Below are 20,852 nucleotides of genomic sequence, written 5' to 3'. Positions count from 1 at the left end.
GAGTTAATTATGACTGATGGAATTCATATGATGCAAGTACTTGTTTAATTTGTAAACTTACAGGACCGTGGGTTAATTATGATAAATGATATTTTTGTGATAGGAGTACTTTAGTTTTTGTAACTTTCCAGGATGGTGAATTCTAAACTGGGATACATACTGCCTTGTCCCTGTTAATCAACAAGCAATTCACAGTCACCAAAACACCATAATAAATATGAAGCTGTGGCATTAAAATGTAAAGGATCTTTACAAAGTTAGATGTTTCTAGAAACATCACTTCTACAGCTAAAATGTCAAACTGACAGCAAAAAAAACTTGATGCAACTTATATAAAAACAGATAAATCATGTTAAATCATGTAAGAAATAAAAGTGTTTTGGACCTTAGGGGTGGTAAGTTTACTCAACTAAATCTTAATTCAACATCACAGTGTAATTTCAAGAATCAAATGGTTCAAATATTAACATTTCCCTTTTGTGAACCCAGTTTGCAAATGTAGCTTTGGTATTACTTCCAAAATAGTCAAATTCAAGTTCATGGTATAAAATGTTTACATGAGTATCAAGATACCGAAATGAAACAATACTGTACTTATTCCAGATTTAAATGCACAGTACCAACGATTAGTTAAAGAAGAGACAACTCAGAGCAAAAATGAGACCTATAATATAAAAGAAACCTGAAACTCTTCTTTGGTATAGCTATTGCATATTGTACATATGCTTTTAATTATGTACACTCATGTATTCTGAAGTAAAGACTGGATCAACAATACTAAACTTACCTGTGGCATGTTGAACGATACACCAGGTACTTCATATATTGGAAAAAGCCCACTGACATCGCTGACAGAAGAACTTGCAGAATCCCGTCTTATTCTATGTACAGGACTGCTATTTACAGCAACTGTGGGGTCAAAGGTGACTCCTGCAACTCCTTGCCCTGGCCCACAGCCCCCCGTATCAGAAGGGGTAACTGTCTCCGCTTCACTCAAGTCCACAAGTTGGAATCCAGATTTACTTGGTGACCCTAACAGTGAAAACAAGAGGCATGTATTCTGAAATGCAACTAAAAGAATTCTTAAAACTTTCTTTAATGTCTAATTTTTTCTCTTTTCTAAATGGTTTTACTCATCATTCACAAATTATTCCCTAAAGCTTTAAGAATGTAAGAAACAGTTAGTTCAGCACAAAAGTAACTCAGCCCAAATCATTTGTAACTGAATATCTGATAAAGAAAAATAATGAAAAAATTACCTTCTTGACTGTCTTCATCAATGCTAAACAAATCTTTGTTGTGTCCAGCTGGACGGATATCTGAGATGTCCACCAATAACTGTAAAAGAGAAAAATTTTTATTCAATCACAAAATATACAAACATCTTGACCACTACTTCTTTTATCTCCAAAGTATAAACGATAAAATTAATTTTGTACCAACAAAAACAATTTTTACAAACACTCTGGTTTTAAAATGAAGTTGAAATTTTGGACATAAATTCTTAGGGGACTTGAAAGTAAACACTTTCTCTGAGGTTGATGAATGAGCATGTTCCAACACATCTCCTGTAATGTATTTTTTATTACAACACACATTACAGAATTTAAAATACATAAAACTGTAGTCTCAAAGAAGTAAAGCAGGCTTGTAATAACTTATCTGTAAATAAGTTAAACTGTACCACTGAATCAAATATCCAACCTCTCCAAATGTCGCCTAGTAGTGTGCATTCTTGATTCAGGAATGAAAATTAGTTTACAAAAAGCTGAAGGAGTTATTCAGCCAAAAGGGATAAAAGGGAACAAATAGAAAGTGAAAAATGTTAGTGATTGTAATGACCATAAAAGTTTACATGAAAAGTGACAATAAATCTGTCAGAACAAAGAGATGTGTAGAATTAAATAAAAACTTTTTACTGAAGTTTCCTCAAAGATTTACTGTGTGCTCTTACAAAGAACAATTACATAGGATAGTGCAAGTAATTTTGCAATGTTATTTAACCCCTTTACATCTGGTAACCCAAAAGTCATCATCACCACCACACCTCCCATGCCCCATGACAAAAAAAGAACTTGGCCACTATGTCTTTCTGTGCTTTATTTTCCCCTTCCGTCTCTACAATTCTCATCCATGTAGATCTGGATCTCCTAACTCTTCTAGAGCTCACAGGAGACCACCTGACACTATTGCATACTAATCTCTGGGTTTGTGCAGAGGGCATGTCCAAGCAATCTCCACCTCCCTTTCATGATTATCTCATCATCTACACATGGAACATCAGTAATTTCCCTTCTGGTACAATATTTTTTCATACATACTCACTTCTCATAAAAAATTCCAATTTAGTAGTCACATAAAGCCTAGACACATCAGTATTTTGTTTAACAGGCAACACATAGTTCTACACATGGACCCTACAGATCCCTGAGTCCCAGTTGCAGACTGGACTCAATTTTGCAGCCAGAAAAAGCAGGGTTGGGATTATAAGCAATGGGCTTGAAAGAAAAAACTAATTATTTTTATTCTATAGTAGATATGTTTCACCATATATCCATTACTTATAGTTTCTGTAAGTGGCTGATGGAGACCAGTAGGATCTGAGTGAGAGGACCTGGGGTGAGTAGTGGAATAGGATCATAACCCTGAAGCTAACATGGACCTGTAAACTCTGATGAGTAAATAAATACGACTGTTCATTGTAATTTCAGAGGATAATCTTATGAATGGTGAACTGGCAGAGAGATGTATCAAGAAGCTTGAAAAAACAAAGATCTCAAAAACAGAAATGGTTTGGACATTTGATGAGAGGGGATGAGGCACAATTGGTCAGGAAGGCAGTAGATTTGGAAGAAGCATGCCTAAGACCTGTAGGAAGGCCAAGGAACCATGGAGAAAGGAGACAGATGAAGACCTAGACCTGATAGGAATTCAAGCAGGAAGGGTATAGGACAGAAGACTTGCAAGAACTCATTTCACATACAATTCCATCAACAGAAAAGGTGACAAAAATGACTGATGATCACGATAAACCTTGGAAGAACTGGAGTACTTGCTCATCACAGCAATGAATAAACCCCAAATTCTACATCTTGAAGGATGCCATGACAAAAGGAGTGTTCAAGATTATGAGGATGAAGAGCCTATAGCATCTGGCACCTAATTTGAGGTAGGTACCACCTATGTATTGCTACCTTTACCAGGCATAAAGAAAAGGATTCTAGCTCTCTGTGACTGACTGCACTAGGATAAAAGCTTGCAAAAACTGACTGACATCTACAAGTGCCAGCCATTATGAAAAATTAACATCAAGCAGAGTGTCAAGAACTCTAATTTCATGGAAAAGATTTCTAAATTATGCTGCTTCACATTCTTTTACTTTGTCGTATGCTCTCAAGGTACCTCGACTTAGCCTACAAAAAACTGCATTCTTTGTTAAATGCTTCCCAGTGCAACTTGTATAGAGGAATAATTTAGATGTATCATTACGCTACAAAATATTATATCAGTTCCCTTAAGGTTTCAGACATACAGCATTTGGCAGTACAGTACACATATATGTCTACAGGCACTCCGCGGTTATTGGCGGAGTTCTGTTCTGATGATGTGATGATAACCTTTTGCCAATTTTCGGTTATTGGCGCCTCTGTTAAATATGTATTGGCGCCAATACCCAAAATCGGCGCCAACAAGCAGAAATTGGCGATTTTCGGCGCCAAAAATTGCCGACTTTCATCGCTAAACAAGCGCTGTAAAACCAGATCATGATAACCGAGCCTGCTGATAACCGGGGACTGCCTGTGTACATAAACATACATAGTATATATGTATTCTCGCAGTAATCAAGCTGTCATGCTAAGAATGAAATACCGAATTCAAAAGTACTTTCACCTCATAGTTACAACAAAACACCTTACCGATGCAAGAAGTCTTTGCTCCTTGGTGATGTCATCAAAGGTGACGGGGCGAGGTTCCTGATGGTACTATCTATCCATGGCTCCTCTATTGCACTTGTCTACATCCCGATTCATATATTCATTATCAATGAGGATATGGGGACCACGTTCCAGTTCTCCATGGGTGTCAGTCCAAGAGAAGCAGTGTGAGAGAGCTCTTCTGATGAAGGCTCTGATGGTGGATTGCTAATGTCTCTCGGGGCACTCACTCCCTCTGTTCAGACACATGCCCAGGTTCATAGGTTTCGTGTACACCTTCGTTCCTCCCGTTGCTCGACAAAGATGTCAAGGAAGGGGACATGGCAATCGTGGCTGTATTCAATTGTGAAATTGAGACAGCTGTGGGTGTGGAAGGCATATCTCAAGCTCTCTATTTCTTCACTTGTCTCAGCATTGACAAAGGTGTCACTGATGTACCGTACATACATCTGCGGCTTTCTTATACTGCTGAAGACCCTCTTCTCGATGGTGCTCACGTAAGAATTCACGAAGAGGACTCCAAGGGGAGAACCCATCGCCACACTGTCGATTGGGGTGTACATATGGCCTCTGTGGGTGGAGAAAGGAGCCTTTTTGGTACATATCTCCAGGAGGGCACGGAGGGAGTGCTTGGGGATGTTCAGTGATGGAGTGGTAGGGTCCCTGTATACATGATCTGAAATTATTTGGATTATTTCATTGAGAGGAACATTCATGAAGAGGGGCTCCATGTCCATCGAGGCAGTGATTCCTCCCAGGGGGGATGTTGCTCTAAGGGCTTCCAAGAACTCTGCTGAGGACTTCAAGCTGTGATCACCAGGGACCTGTTGGAGGCGGCTTAATTCGTCCGCAATAATGTTCATTCTCCCTTGAATAAGCTGGGTGACAAGAGTGACTTGGTTCTCCTCCGCCAACAGGAGATCCCTCACCATCTCGTACAGTGAGAAGGAATGAGTGCCGCCCCCCCCCGGTTGCAAATGTAAGAAAGTGCAGTGGTGTTGTCCACATCCACTACTATCTTCTTGCCGCTGACTAGATCCGAGAAAGACTGAAGGCCCAGGTGAATTGCTCTCAGTTCCTGATGTGAGAATTCTGTTGTACTGTAGTCCATGTTCCAGAGACTTCCCAGCCGTCCAGAAGAGCGCCCAGCCTAGGTCTGAGGCATCTGAAAAAAATTGACAGTCTGGGCACACTGGGAGAGGAGACTTCCCTTCCTGAAGTCTTTCTACGCATGACCACCACTGGAGATCCTCTTTGATTTCCGAAGTAATTGGAAAGACAGAAGAGTCTGGCTGGGTCTTTCTGCACCAGCTCGCTTTGAGGAAAAACTGAAGGGGTCTCATGCAGTCTGCCTAATTTTACAAACTGCTCTACTGAAGCAAGGGTCCCCAGAAGACTCATCCACTGCACTGCCGAGCAGGAAGGAAGAGCAAGGAACTAATTGACAGTCTGAAGGCAGTTTTCAACTCTTTTGGGTGACAGAAAAGCCCGAAAAGTCCGAGAGTTCAGTATCATCCCTAAATAGGGAATCTCCTGAGTCAGTGTCACAAGGGATTTTTTTGTTTATGAGAATGCCTAACTCCTGTGTCAGGCGAAGGGTTCTTCTCAGGTCATCCGCGCACTTTCCCTCTGACGACGAGCGGAGAAGCCAATCATCTAGATATAAATTGATGTTGATTCCCAGGTGAAGCCAATTCCCTAGGGAAACAAGGCTACATGTGAAAACTTGAGGGGCTGTCGACAAACTGAAGCATAGGGGCCGGAACTGTAGTAACTCTGTCCTGAAAAGTGAGGCGTACAAATTTCTGTGAGTCTAGATGAACAGGGATGTGAAAATGCACATCCTGCATATCCAGGGTGACCATCCAGTCCCCCTGTTGTTCTGAGGACATGACTGAGCGACGGTCTCCATATGAAACTCCGTCTTCAGTACGAACACATTCAAGGTGCTGAAGTCCAGAACAGGCCACCTCCAGCCCCCCGAGGCCTTCGGAACCACGAAAAGGCGATTGTAAAAACCTTCTGAGTGGGGATCTAGCATTCTTCCACTGCTCCTTTAAAAAGAAGGGATTCGACTTCCTGAGAGAGGGCCAAAAACTTTGCGGAATCTTTTGAATGTGCTGTCAAGGCGATTGGAGATGTAACTAAAGGAGGAATCTTTATGAAAGGAATGGAGTAGCCCTCCTTGAGAACCTTGATCACCCAAGGATCTGCTCCTCTGCACTCCCATTCATTCCAATAAAGTAGAAGTCTAGCTCCTAGAGCGCAGAGGACTTAGTGGACTTCGTGGGGGGTCGCAAGTTTGATCCGGGTCTAGACTGGATTTTAGCCCTCCCTCTACGAAAGGGCTGAGACTGTAGAGGGGAGAATGATCTTGATGTGGAAGGTACAGGCTCCCTCAGACATCTAGTGGACTGTGCCAACAAGTCAGTGGTCAACTTATTCTGCAAGTCTGAAAGAATCTCCTTCACTGTGATTTGTGGAAAGGGGTGAGACCTATCTAAAGGAGCGAAGAGTAGAGCTGACTCCTGTGTTGGCGAGACTCCTTTTGAGGTGAAAGAACACCAGAGCTCCCTCTTTTTAAGGACGCCCATAGCAAAGAGGGGGTGAATTCTAAAGAGCCGTCTCTAATTGCCCTATCTGAGCACGAAAGAACTCCCAGCCAATCGGAGGCAAAGTCTTCAGCTAGATCAGAACAATCTTCAATCTTCCTTGCTAGCACTCCGATGGCCCAATCGAGGAAACTAAAAATCTCAAACACCTTAAAAATATTCTTGATAAGGTGATCCAGTTCAGATGAGGAAAACATTATCTTTGCCGATGAAAAGGCCGTTCTACGTGTTGAATCCACCAGAGCGAGAGCAAAGAAGTCCCCTTGGGAGGAGGCAGAAACTCCCAAGGAAGGAGCTTAACGGTGGCATAGAAAGAGTACCTCATCTTTAACAATTTGCTGGGCGGAAAAGCGAATGTTGCTTTGCCCTGTTCTCTCTTAGCGGCCAGCCAGACATGAACTTCTTTGAGAGCCTTCTTCGAGGAGGAGAGAACCAGCTTGGGTAACCTGGTACCTCTTGACGAGCTTCTTCATGAGGAAGGTAGAAGCTGGAGAAGTAGGTGAAGCAGGCATGAAGAAATTAGGAAAACTATCCAGGAGGAAATGCAAAAGAGACGCGTAAGCAGAAGAGGGAACCGTATCCTGAACAACCTCTTCCTCCCCTGAAGAGATAGGAGACAAGGGTTTATCCTTGGACTCTGGAGCAGAAGAGGATTTCTTCAAAAAACCCATAAGCTCGGTCAATTGATGCTTGAGTGGGGCTAAAGAATCTTCTTAAACCGCTGAGGATGACAGATTAACAGAAGGCTCAAGGGTCCCAGAAGTAGAAGCTGGGCATTCAGCTGTTGGCATCAGAAGTTCGGGAGTTGGCGCCGGGTGCTCAAGAGCGGAAGTCTGGCATGAGACAGCGGGCGCCGGGCGCTCATCAGCAGAAGTCTGGCATGAGTCAGTGGGTGCTGGGCCCTTGGAAGAAGTCAGGCGCTTAGAACGCTTATAGCACTCAGGACTGTCCCTAAACGAATGAAGATGATGAGCAGGAGAATCAGGCTGTACTTGAAAACTGCAGGAAGGTTGTGGGCTAACCTCCCTGTACCTCTTGACAGCCAGGGGAGAGGTATCGCCAAGATCCTCATGTCTCTTGAGTGGGCGTGAAGAAATAGAGTAGCAATATGGGACCTTTTTGCGCGGACTGGAAGTTTCTGAATCTGAAGAAAGCTGATGCACTGGAATGCCTTTCCAATGGCGTTTAGTCGAAGCCTGGGAGAGAACCCCGCCAGCCTCCCTTGGACCTCCGGTATGTCTTCTCCCCGGTGCAGGGGAGTGGGACAGTGACCTTCGTCTAGGAGCACTGGTGTGATGGACAGCCACCTCCTCAGCATTCACAGCACTCTCACTTCTCACTGCACCGTCATTACTCACATTTTTCTCCATTAGAGATCTAATAGCCGATCTAATTGTATTAGATAATAAACTAAACTTCTGATCGAACCTTGATTCGAGGCTGGCAATGGCACTAAGAGCGGAATCATGGGAACCTGGAACTGAAGTAGATGGTAAAGTAGGAGGACTTAGGATAGGAGAAGAAGGAGGAATTGGAGGAGTAGTAGTTCTATCATCCACTACATTATCCAAAGGAATAGAATCTACATTGGCCCTATTCTCAGCCCTAATGGCTGCTTTCCTCTTCCTATCTCTTTCTAATTTTTCTAGTTGAGATTTCAAGGTTTTCCATTTCTCATCCTCCCAGTCCTGACACTCTATGCAAGTATTATCTTTACTACATTCTTGCCCCCTACACCCCCTACATTTAGTGCATTTTGTACGAGAATCATACGAAAGCTTGGTTAGCCTAGTTCTACAACTCTCAGAACAGAAGCAAACACTGGATGAACTGGAATCTGACACCGTTAACTAAAGTAACTCCTAAAGTTAACCCGAAACAACAATTCATCAACGACAGCAAGCCACAAAGCAACAAATCCTGAATACTTCACCAAGATCGGGCAAATAACTAGCCGAAAAGCGAAGAAGCAGCTGTGTGAAACTTCCAATGTTGACTGGAAGATGACAGGAAACAAATTGAGCTCTCTCCTAAGTTCCTTTGAGTCCCGGATAGTGGGTGGGACCCTGTCACCTACACACTAACAATAGTAGCGCCGCCACATGAATTTTGAATTTTTAAGCTGCTGTAGGTTAGGGAATCAATAGCTATGTAATTAATTGGTAAGTTACTTATATAAAAACAGCCAAATGCGCCGTGTTTCCAGATTCATCTCAACCATCCAGAAGATGACCAACGGATTGCTCAAAATGAGTCTACAGAAAAAGTACCAAAAATACCAGAAATAGACGTCAGAAAAAGAAATAACAGAGAAAACGTACCATTAGCACAGTGAAATCTACTGATTTATAACTCTAGGTTTCAGTAACCTACTGTATTAGAAAATAATGAATTTCTGCTGTAAGTAATACGCTGTTTATATCCATCGAAATATGAACATTGGCCAACTATTGACCAATATTAACATGCAGGAAAAGTGAATTATAAGGAAAATTGAGAAAATGCAGTATAAAATCAATTAGCACATTGAAGGCATCCTTTTTGACAAGACATGTTTGAAAGAGGGTCTTACTCCTTCCTATTATTATTATTATTATTAATTATTATTATTATTATTATTATTATTATTGAAAGAAAAAGACATCGCTGCATCAGCTGCATTGGTCTTGTATAGAGTCTTCTCTATTTTCCTTATAACAGTCTTCTCTCCGTTACTAAAACTGGCGAGTAACGCACCAATGTGATTCATCAGGAGGAGTTAAATTTCCAGGGATTTCTGCATATGTCTATTCAGAGTAAGTCAAATATGGTGAGCATAGCCAGCAACCAATAAAAATCTGAGCTGCTGTGCCGTTGCACAATGAATAGCTAATGAGACAGGCAATCCAGCAGCCAATGAAAACTCGAGTCGCTGTAACGTCATGCAACGTCATGCACCACCCAGCAACATCACGCCCTGCCTCAATGATCTGCTAGGCTGTAACAGCGCAACCTTCAACACCGAGAAAGGACTTGAGAAAAATTTTCTCCAGCCAATAGGAAACTCCAATGTGACAAATCAGCATGAGGCAAACCCCCTGCTGACCTACGACTATTTATAGAGTAGATCCCTCTAGCATCACCAGTCTACCCCGATCCACTGCCGTGATCACACTTGGATGAATCCAGGAGAAACGTTGGCCACTTCAAGATTTTGACTTGTAACCTAATTCGACATATACAGGCAATTTCGGCGCCGAAAATCGCTGATTCCTGCTAATCGGCACCGATAATTGGGTATTGGCACTGATACATACCTAGCAGAGGTGCTGATAACCGAAACTCGGCACTTTTCGACGCCAATAAGCCGCAAAAATTGCCGAAAAAGCCCTGAAAAATGCCGATTTTTGGCTATCAACGATTTTCGGTTATCATCACACCCTCAGAATGGAACCCCCCCGATAACTGGGGACTGCCTGTGCTGTACTTATGTTTACGTGTATATAACTCTCCGTGTTATGCTCACCATATCTGACTTACTATGAATACACTAGACTTATGCAGGAATCTGTGGAAATTTAACTCCTCCTGATAAATCACATTGGTGTGTTACTTGCCAGTTGTAGTAACAGAGAAAACTGTTATAAGGAAAATAAAGAAGACTCCATACAAGATCAATGGAGCTGATGCAGTGGTTTCTTTCAATATAGTGCTTGTTTGAAAGAGGGTCTCCTGCCAATATTATTATTATATAATTATTATTTATACAGACCAGTACTTGTGCAACATACCAGAAGGCCATGAACATGTACCATAAGCATCTAAGGAGTAACATGTCCACATGTAAAAAAAAACAAGGGGTGGGATACCAAAGAAATAAGAAAATTTAACATTTAAAACATAACAACCAGGCTTGAATAAATAATACCAAAATTAAAAATAAATCAGATCATATACAATATATGCATATCATAAAAAATTACAAATGCGAGAAAATTTACATACAAATACATTACTGTTTTGTACTTTGATGAATAACTTATACTACAGTTAATGGAGCACAAAATTAAAATTCTTAGTAATTATGCTTCTACAAACAGCTGCAACAGTAGTATACCATACCTCATCTTGCAATGAGCCAGTTTCCAATTCTTTTTTCTGTTCTCCTGGTGAGGTAGCAGCACCACTAAAAGGTGATAACTGGAAGAAGAAAAAACATCAAATAAAGTAAAACCCACTTCAAGCCTGTAATGTTCAGCTGAAAATAAACCTCTTAATCAATCAATAAGCCAGGGTAGAATTTTAATTACTCTCACCTTAAAGCTGCCACACTACGTATTCTGTATGATATAAATAGCAAAAATGACATTTTTATGATAAAATAAAGTTCTATATATATTTGCCCAGTAATTACTTTGCTATGAGTTTCTACTTGAACGGCAGCTTAAATTTTGAAGTTCACGGTAGCGATTCTTTTGTTTTGTGTAGATGACAAGACCCCGCCAACTTTTAGGGTAAGATAGAGGAACAACTAAGCCAATAGATCAATTTGTTTATGCAAAAAAGTCCATGCACAGGGAGGAGGGTGGACTCCATCCATAATTACTGGGTAAGTATACTGTATACGGTATAAAACTTTATTTTATCATAAAAATGTCATTCCACACTGAAAGGTGGTGGGGAATTGTGGACAGTAAAATAACAATCTACATATGAAAAGTTAATGACCTAAAATAGGCAAACATTGAGACAATGTTTGTTGTTTCCTTACCTGGTGAGAGAGCTGTGCAGATAATTACTGGTTCTGGTTGGCACTCTCTCAACCTGTAGAGACATGGCAGTATAGCTAGAGTCGTCTCTATGGAAGTGGGATATTCAGCAGCAAAGGAGTACTCCGAAGGCTGACAGAATTTACAGCAGGAACTTTGTGATGAAGGTCAATACCGAAGGTCAACGAAGCTCATACAATTGCCCCTGCCCAAGGTGCAGTGCCAAAAAACAAAAAAAAAAAAGCAACAAAATCACCCACACCATAAAAATTAACATGGTGGGCACTCCACTCTTATGCCCTCCGGGCTTCCCCAGAACGCGACACCACGAACAAGGTGAAGAGCTAAATGCATAGGAAGGTATACTTCCTACACTTCCTCACCAATCACTACGCCAGCCACAGACATCGGTCCTAGGGTACTGCAGTTTTCGTAAACAGTTTCCACGTCCTGCAGATAGTGCATCGCAAACACCGACTTGCATCTCCAGTATGTTACCTGAAGATTGGAGGATAAGGAAAGATTGTGCTTGAAAGCTACTGATGTAGTAACTGACCTTACATCATGAGCTTTAACTTTCATGACTTTCAAGTCATTTTCCTCCACTTGGGAATAAGATTCAATAATAAGATCCCTCAAAAAGAAGGAAATGGCATTCTTAGATAAAGGTCTAGAGGGATTTTTGACTGAGCACCACAAATTAGAAAACTGCCCTCTAATTTTCTCAGTTCAGTGCAGGTAGTATCTGAGGGCTCTCACCGGGCATAGCACTCTTTCCTCCTCTTCTGTGTCTAAAATATCAGATAGGCTCTTAATGGTGAAAGAACGAGGCCAAGGGTGTGAAGGGTTCTCGTTCTTCGCCAAAATACTTAATAAAAGGAACAGACTGTGTCTCCATTCGAAAAGCTAATCCTCCTGTCGATAGCTTGAATCTCAATTACTCTCTTTGCAGTGGCCAGCACTACAAGAAAAACAGTTTTCTTAGGTAAATCCTAAGAGAGGAAGAACATATAGGTTGGAAGTGCTCACTTGATAACCACTTAAGTACCACATCTAGATTCCAATGGGAATGCTCCTCCTTTCTAGGTCTGGTGGTATCGAATGACTTAATCAGGTCCAAAATATCCTGATTAGAGGCCTCTGCGACAGAAAACAGAGCTGAGCATTGCTCTGTGGCCTTTTATGGTGGAAGAAGACCTTCCTACAGAAGACCTCAAGTATAGAAGAAAATCTGCTATTTGAGGGATAAACATCTGAGAAGATGAAACCCCATTTCTTCTGCACCAGGTCCTAAAAACTTCCCCTTTGCCTGGTAGGGCTTGTTGGATGAGGCACGTCTACATTTGGCAATGGTCTCCGCTGCCAATTGCGAAAATCCTTTCTCTTGGACAAGTCTACTGGCAGTCAAAAGCCTGTCAGGGCCAGAGTGGATAGGTGTTAGTGGAATATCCTGCAGTGCGGTTGTCTGAGAAGACTTGGAATAGCAGGGAGGAGCCTTGGAAAATCTATGAGGAGATCCAGAAGGTCTGGGAACCATTCCTCCTGTGGCCAAAAAGGGGCAAACAGAGTTATCTTTACACTGCTGTGAGAGTGGAACTTCTTGAGAACTTCCCTTATCATTCCAAAGGTGGAAAAGCATAAAGGTCCAAATTTTACCAATCTTGGATCATTGCATTTATTGACCATGCGAGAGGGTTTGGAATAGGGGAGCAGAACAGAGGTAGACAGTGATTATGAGAGGTTGCAAATAAGTCTAGGGTTGGATATCCCCATAGTCTCCAAAGGTTGGAGCAAACACGACTGTCTAATTGTTCATTCCATCCAAAGGACTTGATTCCGGCAGCTTACAGTAGTTTGTCCGCTGGGACATTGCATTTGCCTTGGATAAATCTTGTGACTAATTGGGTTCAGTTCTGGGCTGACCAGCACAACAGGTCTCTTGGTATCTCACACAGGGAGAATGAGTGCATTCCCCCTTGATGTTTTATGTAGACCAAGGGTGTGGTGTCGTCTGCATGTACTGTAATCATCTTGTTGCAGAGTTCTGTATCAAAATGACTGAGACCCAGGTGAACCACTTTCAACTCTCATAGGTTGATGTGAAGCTGTTTCCCCTCAGTTCCTCATTGGACAGGTGGGTACCGTTCTCAGCTAGCAGTCTCCTGGCCCAGCGTTCAATTCTCTGACCGGCCAATGAAGAATTAGAGGAATTTATTTCTGGTGATAGAAATTCATTTCTCGCTATAATGTGGTTTGGATTCCACAATAAGCTGTAGGTCCCGTTGCTAGGTAACCAATTGGTTCTTAGCCACATAAAATAAATCTAATCCCTCGGGCCAGCCCTAGGAGAGCTGTCAATCAACTCAGTGGTCTGGTTAAACTAAGGTATACTTAACTTTCCCCTTCGGGGACCACCTTCCCGAGATTTCTCTGTTCCCGAGGAGCGCTCCTCAACCCAGATCCGACACATCAGACAAGAAGTCTAGGTTGGGGCTCACTGGGAGAAGAGATTTTCCCTGCATCAATCTTTCTTCAGACTTCTACCAACGCAGGTCCTCCTTTATCTCTGCTGTGATATGAAAGAAACGAAGATCTTGATGTGCTTTCCAATCCCAGCAGGCTCTCAGGTAAAACTGTAGCAGCCTCAAGTGCAGTCTCCCCAGTCTTACAAACTGCTCCAATAAGACCAGTGTGCCTAAAAGACTCATCCACTGAGTTGCTATGCATGAATGAAGGGTGAGAAGCAGGTCCACCTTCCTTAAACAGTCCTCCACTCTCTTGGGGGACGGCGAAGCATGAAAACGATGAGAGTTTATCAGAATCCCCAAAAAGAGAATTCTTTGAGTAGGAGTTAGTTGCGATATCTGGAGATTCAATAAAAATACTAAATCTTGAGTCATGTCATTTGTTTTCTGTAATTCCTCCATGCATCATTCCTTCGCGGGAGAGCAAAGTAGCCAGTCGTCTAAATAAAGTAAGATCTTTACCCCTGCCAGGGGAGTGAGTATCCTCGTAAAAACTTGTGGGGCAGGCGAGAGGCTGATACCAAGTACTCTGAACTGATAAACTTGGTCCCAGAAGACAAACCTAAGGTATTTTCTTGAATCCTCATGAATAGGATATGAAAATATGCTTCCTGCATGTCTAGGGAGATCGTCCAATCCCCCTGACAGATGGAAGCAAGAACCAACTGTGTGTCTCTATATTGAATTTTGTCTTCTCTATGAAGGCATTCAAAGCACCCACGTCAAGCACTGGTCTCCACCCCTGAAGACTTGGGCACTAAAAGAGTCTATTGTAAAACCCCTTCGACTTGGAGTTCCTGACTAGTTCTATGGCCTTCTTGATGATGAGAGACGAAATACCTCTCCGATCCTTTGGAGCAAGTCGTCAAGGCGACGGGAGTGTTGGTCAAGGGGGCCTCTCCCTGAAGGGGATAGAATAACCCTCCTTGAGTACTTTGACTACCCACTGGTCTGCCCCTCTCGAACTTCATCTCTCCCAGAAGAGGAGCCTCGCATTCACTGGGGCATGGAGGACTGGGCTCTCACTTGCGGGCTGAAGGTTTAGTTGATGACATCTTGATGGCTCGGGTTTGAACATCTTGACCTGGATTGAGATCTCTGGCCCCCTCGAAAGGGCCTCGTTGCAAAGGACTGTCCTGCTGACTGCTGCTCCAATCTCTCTGTTGCACGACTGTGAAGAAACACCAGAAGAAAACCCAAAGTTCCCTGAGTGCACCCATTGCGTATAGCGAAGCAATCTCCTGCAAACTGTCTCTGACTGCTTAGTCAGCACAGGAGAGAAAACCCAGAAGTTCCGAAGCGTAATCAGGCTGAAGCAATGGTTCCTGAACTTTCTTGACAAGAGCACCTAAACACTAGTCCACAAAAATTAAGACTTCAAAAGTCTTAAAAAGACTTTTCAGAAGGTGGTCCATCTCTTGCGCTGAAAAGAATACCTTCACTAATGCAAGAGTGGATCTACAGCCTGCATCAGTGAAACCAGAGAAGTCCCCCTGGGAGGAGACAGCTTCTCCAGTAGCATAAGATAAGTAGCAAGATCTAAAAAAATGAGAAGGAGGGACACTAAAGCAAGCCTTCCCCTGCTCCCTCTTCTCGAAAAACCAGTTCTCCAGTTCACTAAGGGCCTTCTTGGATGAGGACAAGAGAAATGACCTAGGGAGTCTGGCAGTGTCCGAAGGCTGATTACTCATCATAAAAGACGAAGCTGGGGATGAAGGAGTCACAGGAGAGAACTCCAAGAAATTCTGAAGTAAAAACTTCAGAAGGGATGTGTAAGGAGTTGCTGGAGAATCTTGATCGAAATCCTCTTCTTCTGACAAAACAGACAAGGGAGCATCCGATGGAGGTGCCTTAGCAGTGGATGGTCCATGAAGAAGCTGCAGAATGCTAACCAACTTGCATTGAAGGGGAACTAAAGCTGGATCCAAACTTGAGGCTGACTGACAATTCTTCGCTGAACTGGACGAAGCTGGCGCTTGTAGCTTAGAAGCCAACATCAAAATTCTGGCTGGTTTCCATGAGGCACTGGCAACAGGTGGAGGAGTAGATGCGCTTCAACGTGTCGGAGCTCTAGAGCGAGTGGATGCGTCAGGGAACTCGGGCATTATAGGGGCTCGGGCGATTCAGGAAGCTCAGGCGCTTCAGGAAGCTTAGCTGTGTCAGAACATTTAGCCAAAGACAGGCGTTCAGGTAATATACGGCACTCGGCTGTTACTGGGCGTTCATCATACGAAAAACGCTCATCAAGAACAGGGCGCTCAGCCGAATCTGGGCATTCAGACGAAGAACTTTGTTGCACACTAGAAGCAGGGCACTTGGAGTCAGAAAGAAGATGCTTCTTAGACGAAGAGAAGTGACTATACACTCATTCCTGGCATCAAGGAGAGGAGAAGCATTCTGGGCTGTCCCACTTACTATAAGAAGGCTGAGGACTGAGAGGAGGCTCCCTCAACCTTTTGCTGGGTAGTCGAGGAGCTAGATCCTTGGAAGAAGAACGCCTCTTCAAGGGGCATGACTCGTCAGGAAAACGCCATTGGCGCCTTACGTACAGCGAAGAATCTCCCGAACTAGACGAGAGCTGATGCACGTCAAAGATGCCTTTCCAGCAGCTGTCTCCTGACACAGCCTGGGATTCAACAGGCTGGTCTGAGGGGGGCCGACTGCTCGTAGGCAGACCCCAGTGGCCTCCCTTGGGCTAACGGTATGCCTCCTCCCTGGTTCAGGGGAGTATGGCAGTGACTGATGCCTAGGAGAATACAGTAAGTGGGATGAACAGCCACCTCCTCCACTAACACTTCACTTTCACTTTTCTTATCGAACTTATCCATAAGGACACGAACCGGTGCCCCTAATTGGGCCACTATATCTACCACTATATTGATTCTCTGATAAAATTTATTTTCCATGCTGGCGAAGCAATCAGGCTCAGAAGTGTGAAAGTCAGGAGCAGGAGCAGGTGGTCTAGGAGTATGTACTGATACAGGGGAAACAGGAATTATAGGAGGAAATACAGCAGGAATATCTACAACATTAGATTTAGGAGCCATCTGACTAGCTAAATTCTCGCTGGCTTTAGCGGCTGCCTTCCTCTTGCCATCTCTCTCTAATTTATTTAAATGTGAAGTCAAGGTCTTCCATTTACATTTGTCCCAATCCCTGCATTCGTCACATATCAAGTCAATGGTACAAACTTGCCCTCTGCACTTTGTGCACAGGGTATGAGAGTCATAAGTTATTTTCGTAAACTGGGTATTGCAGCCTTTGCTGCAATACCGGAAACTAGAAGAGCTAGTATCTGACATACTAACTAGCTAAAAGTCACAATCAGTAACAAGTCAAATCAGGAAAACACAATGCCGAAAGGCTACCATACAAAGAATGCTTCACCGGATGGGAAGAAACAACAATTGTCAAAACCAAGCTGCTTAGTCAGCATGGTGTGTGGACGATACAAGCGGCAGAAACAAATTGATAAATTGGCTTAGTTGTTCCTCTATCTCACCCTGAAAGTGGTCAGGGTCTTGTCACCTACACAAAACAATAAAATAGCTACCACAAATTTCAAAATTTAAGCTGCTGTTCGAGTAGAAACTCTTAGCTAAGTAATTACTGGGTAAGTTACTTATATAAAAATATAGGTTTCTTTACCAATCTTGATTTTGTTTAAAGTTATTTAATTCAACTGTACAGCTCACCAAAACAGGCCACTAAAATGAAATAAGAGTGTTTAACAAAATGGTGACAGATGATACCAAGGTGTTTGATTGCCACTGCAACAAGTAACAAGCATCTATTATGCTATTGTAATATCAAAATGAGAGGATCTGTCAGTATAATCTAAGTACTACAAATTATCAGCAAAAATGTCATTGTTTTGGGTCTGTATTTCAACAAAAACAAACTGTTACATGTACTTCACATAGCAATTCAAACATGTAAAAAGTATGTTTACTCATTGGTTAATTACATATATAATTATAACATTTCTAAACTTCAGTTGTTTGCAGATTAGGTGTAAAGAAACCACTAAGTAGTTACAACCAGCCAAGCAAAACAAGTGTACTTAAATGGATGGACATACTGTACTAACTTCTAAGGTGCAACAACAAAACTTGTTTCATAGTCAAATGCAAATTCCTTTCAATGAATAGACTGGAATATAAAATTTAGGCCAAAGGCCAACTGCTGGGACCTATGAGGACATTCAGTGCTGAAAGGGAAATTAAGTCTAAAAAGGTTTTGAAGGTGCAAAATGAGGAAAACCTCACAGTTGCACTGTGAAACATTTGTTAGGAGAGGGTGGAAAGTAAGATGGAAGAAAGAGAATATGAATGAAGGTACAGTATAAGGAATGAAAGGGGTTGCAGCTGGGGGGCTGAAGCTTAAGTAATGCCTACAGTGCACCTCACTGATGGCACACCCTTCTACGGGGTCCTTTTAATGAAAAAATTCAGGTAAACTGTCATGGCGGAAACAAAATTAACATCCACACCATTATCACCTTGAGGTTAACTACACTGAAATCTGCCCAGCTCTGCAAATTAACAAAGTTTTCTATTACCAGTTCCAATGTACTGGGTAAGATGTTTCAGCTATTTTGGTCAATCGCAATTCTAAAGATTTCTATTTATTTAATTTACAGTTACTACTGTATTTTGTCTTCTCCAAAAACTGAATACATGCCTGGAGGAAGACAAGCACCTTACATCCCAATTTCTTTTATTTTCATTTTGTGTGTCAATTCATGACTGTACTGCCCTGTTCTTCTGTTTCCTTACACAAAACACATAACATCTATTAATAACTCATAAGTTTAATAGCTTTCCTCTTCTTTTATGAAGACTACAACCTATGATATACAATCCATAATGATACAATGATCACATCTAAAACCTTGCTAATTGCACACTTCATCAGTGACATCACCTGGGCAACTCTTTTAAAGTAAGCTCACACACATACCACAGCATAACCACACCACATTACAAAACTGTATTACTGACCTGAAGTTGGGCCATTCTTTCCATACCCTATTTTGTTATCATTTTCCCTAGATAATACAACACCTCTCAAATACTGTACACAGGCAATTTTCATAAGGAATTTTCACCACTCTGTGAATTCTGTTATTCTTTAAAGAATCATTTATGCTTTCACTCTTCAATCTGATGAAAGTCCTTCACTAAATGATAAACTATAGGACTTTAAGGACTTTCCCTAAGCTAATGGTCTAATAAGCTAACAACTGTAACTAAAAAAAAAATTACTTTCTTTACTGTCAGAAACTGCCAATATCAACACCCAACAATCAACTAACCATTCAGGAGGGATTCTCGTGATGCACAAAACACTGTTTACATATGGCTTGTGTAACACGTCACTCAATTTTTAGTACTGAATCCGGGGCAACATTTGGAATTGAGAAATTACAGTGAAGATACTTATCTTGTTTCTTTTCATACATATGCAATAACCCATTTCCTATGAACTTGCATAATTAAATCTTCAGGTAAATATTGAACAATCATACTGAGAATATTTTTAGTGAACAAATATAAGCGCATGACTGTATGCAAGTGTCAAGTACAGTGAAGACTGGGACAACTATCTCCAAATGAGTCTGGTGTGGCTGAAAAGCCAAGGAAAGTGCAGAAGAGCTTGATTCTTGAAGAGAACTGTGACACTGCAGTGAAGTAACAAAGATTAAGAGGTGCCAACAGTATTGCTCTAACACCAAAAACTTGTCAAATCAAAAGTCTTTACAGTTCTTGGAGTGGCTGCCCATATGTCATCAATGAGTCTAATATACACATGGAAATGTACAGGCTCCTATTCATCTACATCCAGGGTATGAACATGTGAGCCAGCATATTCACACATCTAAGTTAAGTATACCTTAGTTTAACTAGATCACTGAGCTGATTAACAACTCTTCTAGGGCTGACCCAAAGGATTAGATTTATTTTACGTGGCTAAGAACCAATTGGTTAGCTAGCAACCGGACCTACAGCTTATTATGGAATCTGAACCACATTATAGTGAGAAATGAAGTTCTATCACCAGAAATAAATTCCTCTAATTCTTCATTGGCTGGTCGGAGAAGCATATTCACACAGATATCTCTGTTGTAAAACTGGACAAAGTACTGTTGGAGAACCAGATCACAAGGGGAATTTTCTTGCACAATATGGCTGGTAGGAGGGCTTCAAAAAAGCAAGCCAATATTCACTATTCAACAGTATTTAGCAGTCAAAACTGCTGATGAGGATCCTGCCAAGAGGTTTCTGTGGGAACTTGAAGCAACAGACTCAGATGGTGGTGGTTGCAATCCCAACAAGTTATGAAAAGGAAGAAACAGGTTCCTTCCAGAAGAATATGTCAACAAACACATTTAACACCTAGGCTTCAAGGATGCTATAAACCACATTACCTTCCAATGTAAATGGAAATCTTAAATTCATGCCCCCGCTGATATATCATTAAAATATTCAAAGGGCTTTGAAAAGATGTAGCAAGTAATAACTCTGGTTAATCTGAAGGTTCAATTCAAAGAAACGAATAATGAAAATTATGGTTGCCTATGTTTTTCTAGGCCTAAACTATAAACAAAAAAAAATACTTTAAAAGCCATAGCTAATCACTCCTCTTCTTACATAACACTTCCAATCATTTCAGTATTATGGAGGATAGTATGAGAACATGTGTGTGTGTTGTTATTGTCTGCTAACACCACCTCTCAAACAACCTACGAACTTAGAAATCATCATTCCCATTCCCATCAAGGTGTACAACCAACAGCGGACAATGAAGATGGTCTGCTTTGTTGATGCTAGCCTGACAGAACACTGAAGGAGTTCTACAGAACACTTAAAGTGAAGTATGCAGTTGACCATGAGCCTGAAATGAGCTGTAGCAGTCAGTGTTGAATGACGTACAGGAGACATGGCCTGAACATGTCCACATCATTAAGACAATATTAAATTGTTACATGACATCTTCATGGAAAGGGGCAAGGATAATGATACCGTGCTT

General features: G+C 41.8%; 1 protein-coding gene across 24 annotated transcripts in view; it reads right to left on the bottom strand.

The window, feature by feature from the left end:
- Window positions 1-20,852, bottom strand: part of Golgin245 (Golgin-245) — a 307,575-nt gene that overhangs the window by 251,808 nt on the left and 34,915 nt on the right. For all 24 annotated transcript variants that reach the window (XR_010851323.1, XM_067094416.1, XM_067094418.1 and 21 more), the window contains 3 exons: window positions 10,649-10,726; window positions 1,260-1,338; window positions 788-1,032 (listed from right to left, as the gene is read on the bottom strand). Coding sequence is in view for 23 of the 24 variants with exons in the window: in XM_067094416.1 (XP_066950517.1) it covers window positions 788-1,032; window positions 1,260-1,338; window positions 10,649-10,726 (402 nt within the window). In the remaining variant the exon portion in view is untranslated. The remainder of the gene's footprint in view (window positions 1-787; window positions 1,033-1,259; window positions 1,339-10,648; window positions 10,727-20,852) is intronic.

This window comes from Macrobrachium rosenbergii, chromosome 50 (genome assembly GCF_040412425.1).
Source record: "Macrobrachium rosenbergii isolate ZJJX-2024 chromosome 50, ASM4041242v1, whole genome shotgun sequence".
In the NCBI taxonomy this organism is placed as follows: Eukaryota; Metazoa; Arthropoda; class Malacostraca; order Decapoda; family Palaemonidae; genus Macrobrachium; species Macrobrachium rosenbergii.
The sequence above is the reverse complement of the archived record's forward strand: the minus strand, read 5'-3'. Positions and strand labels throughout refer to the sequence as shown.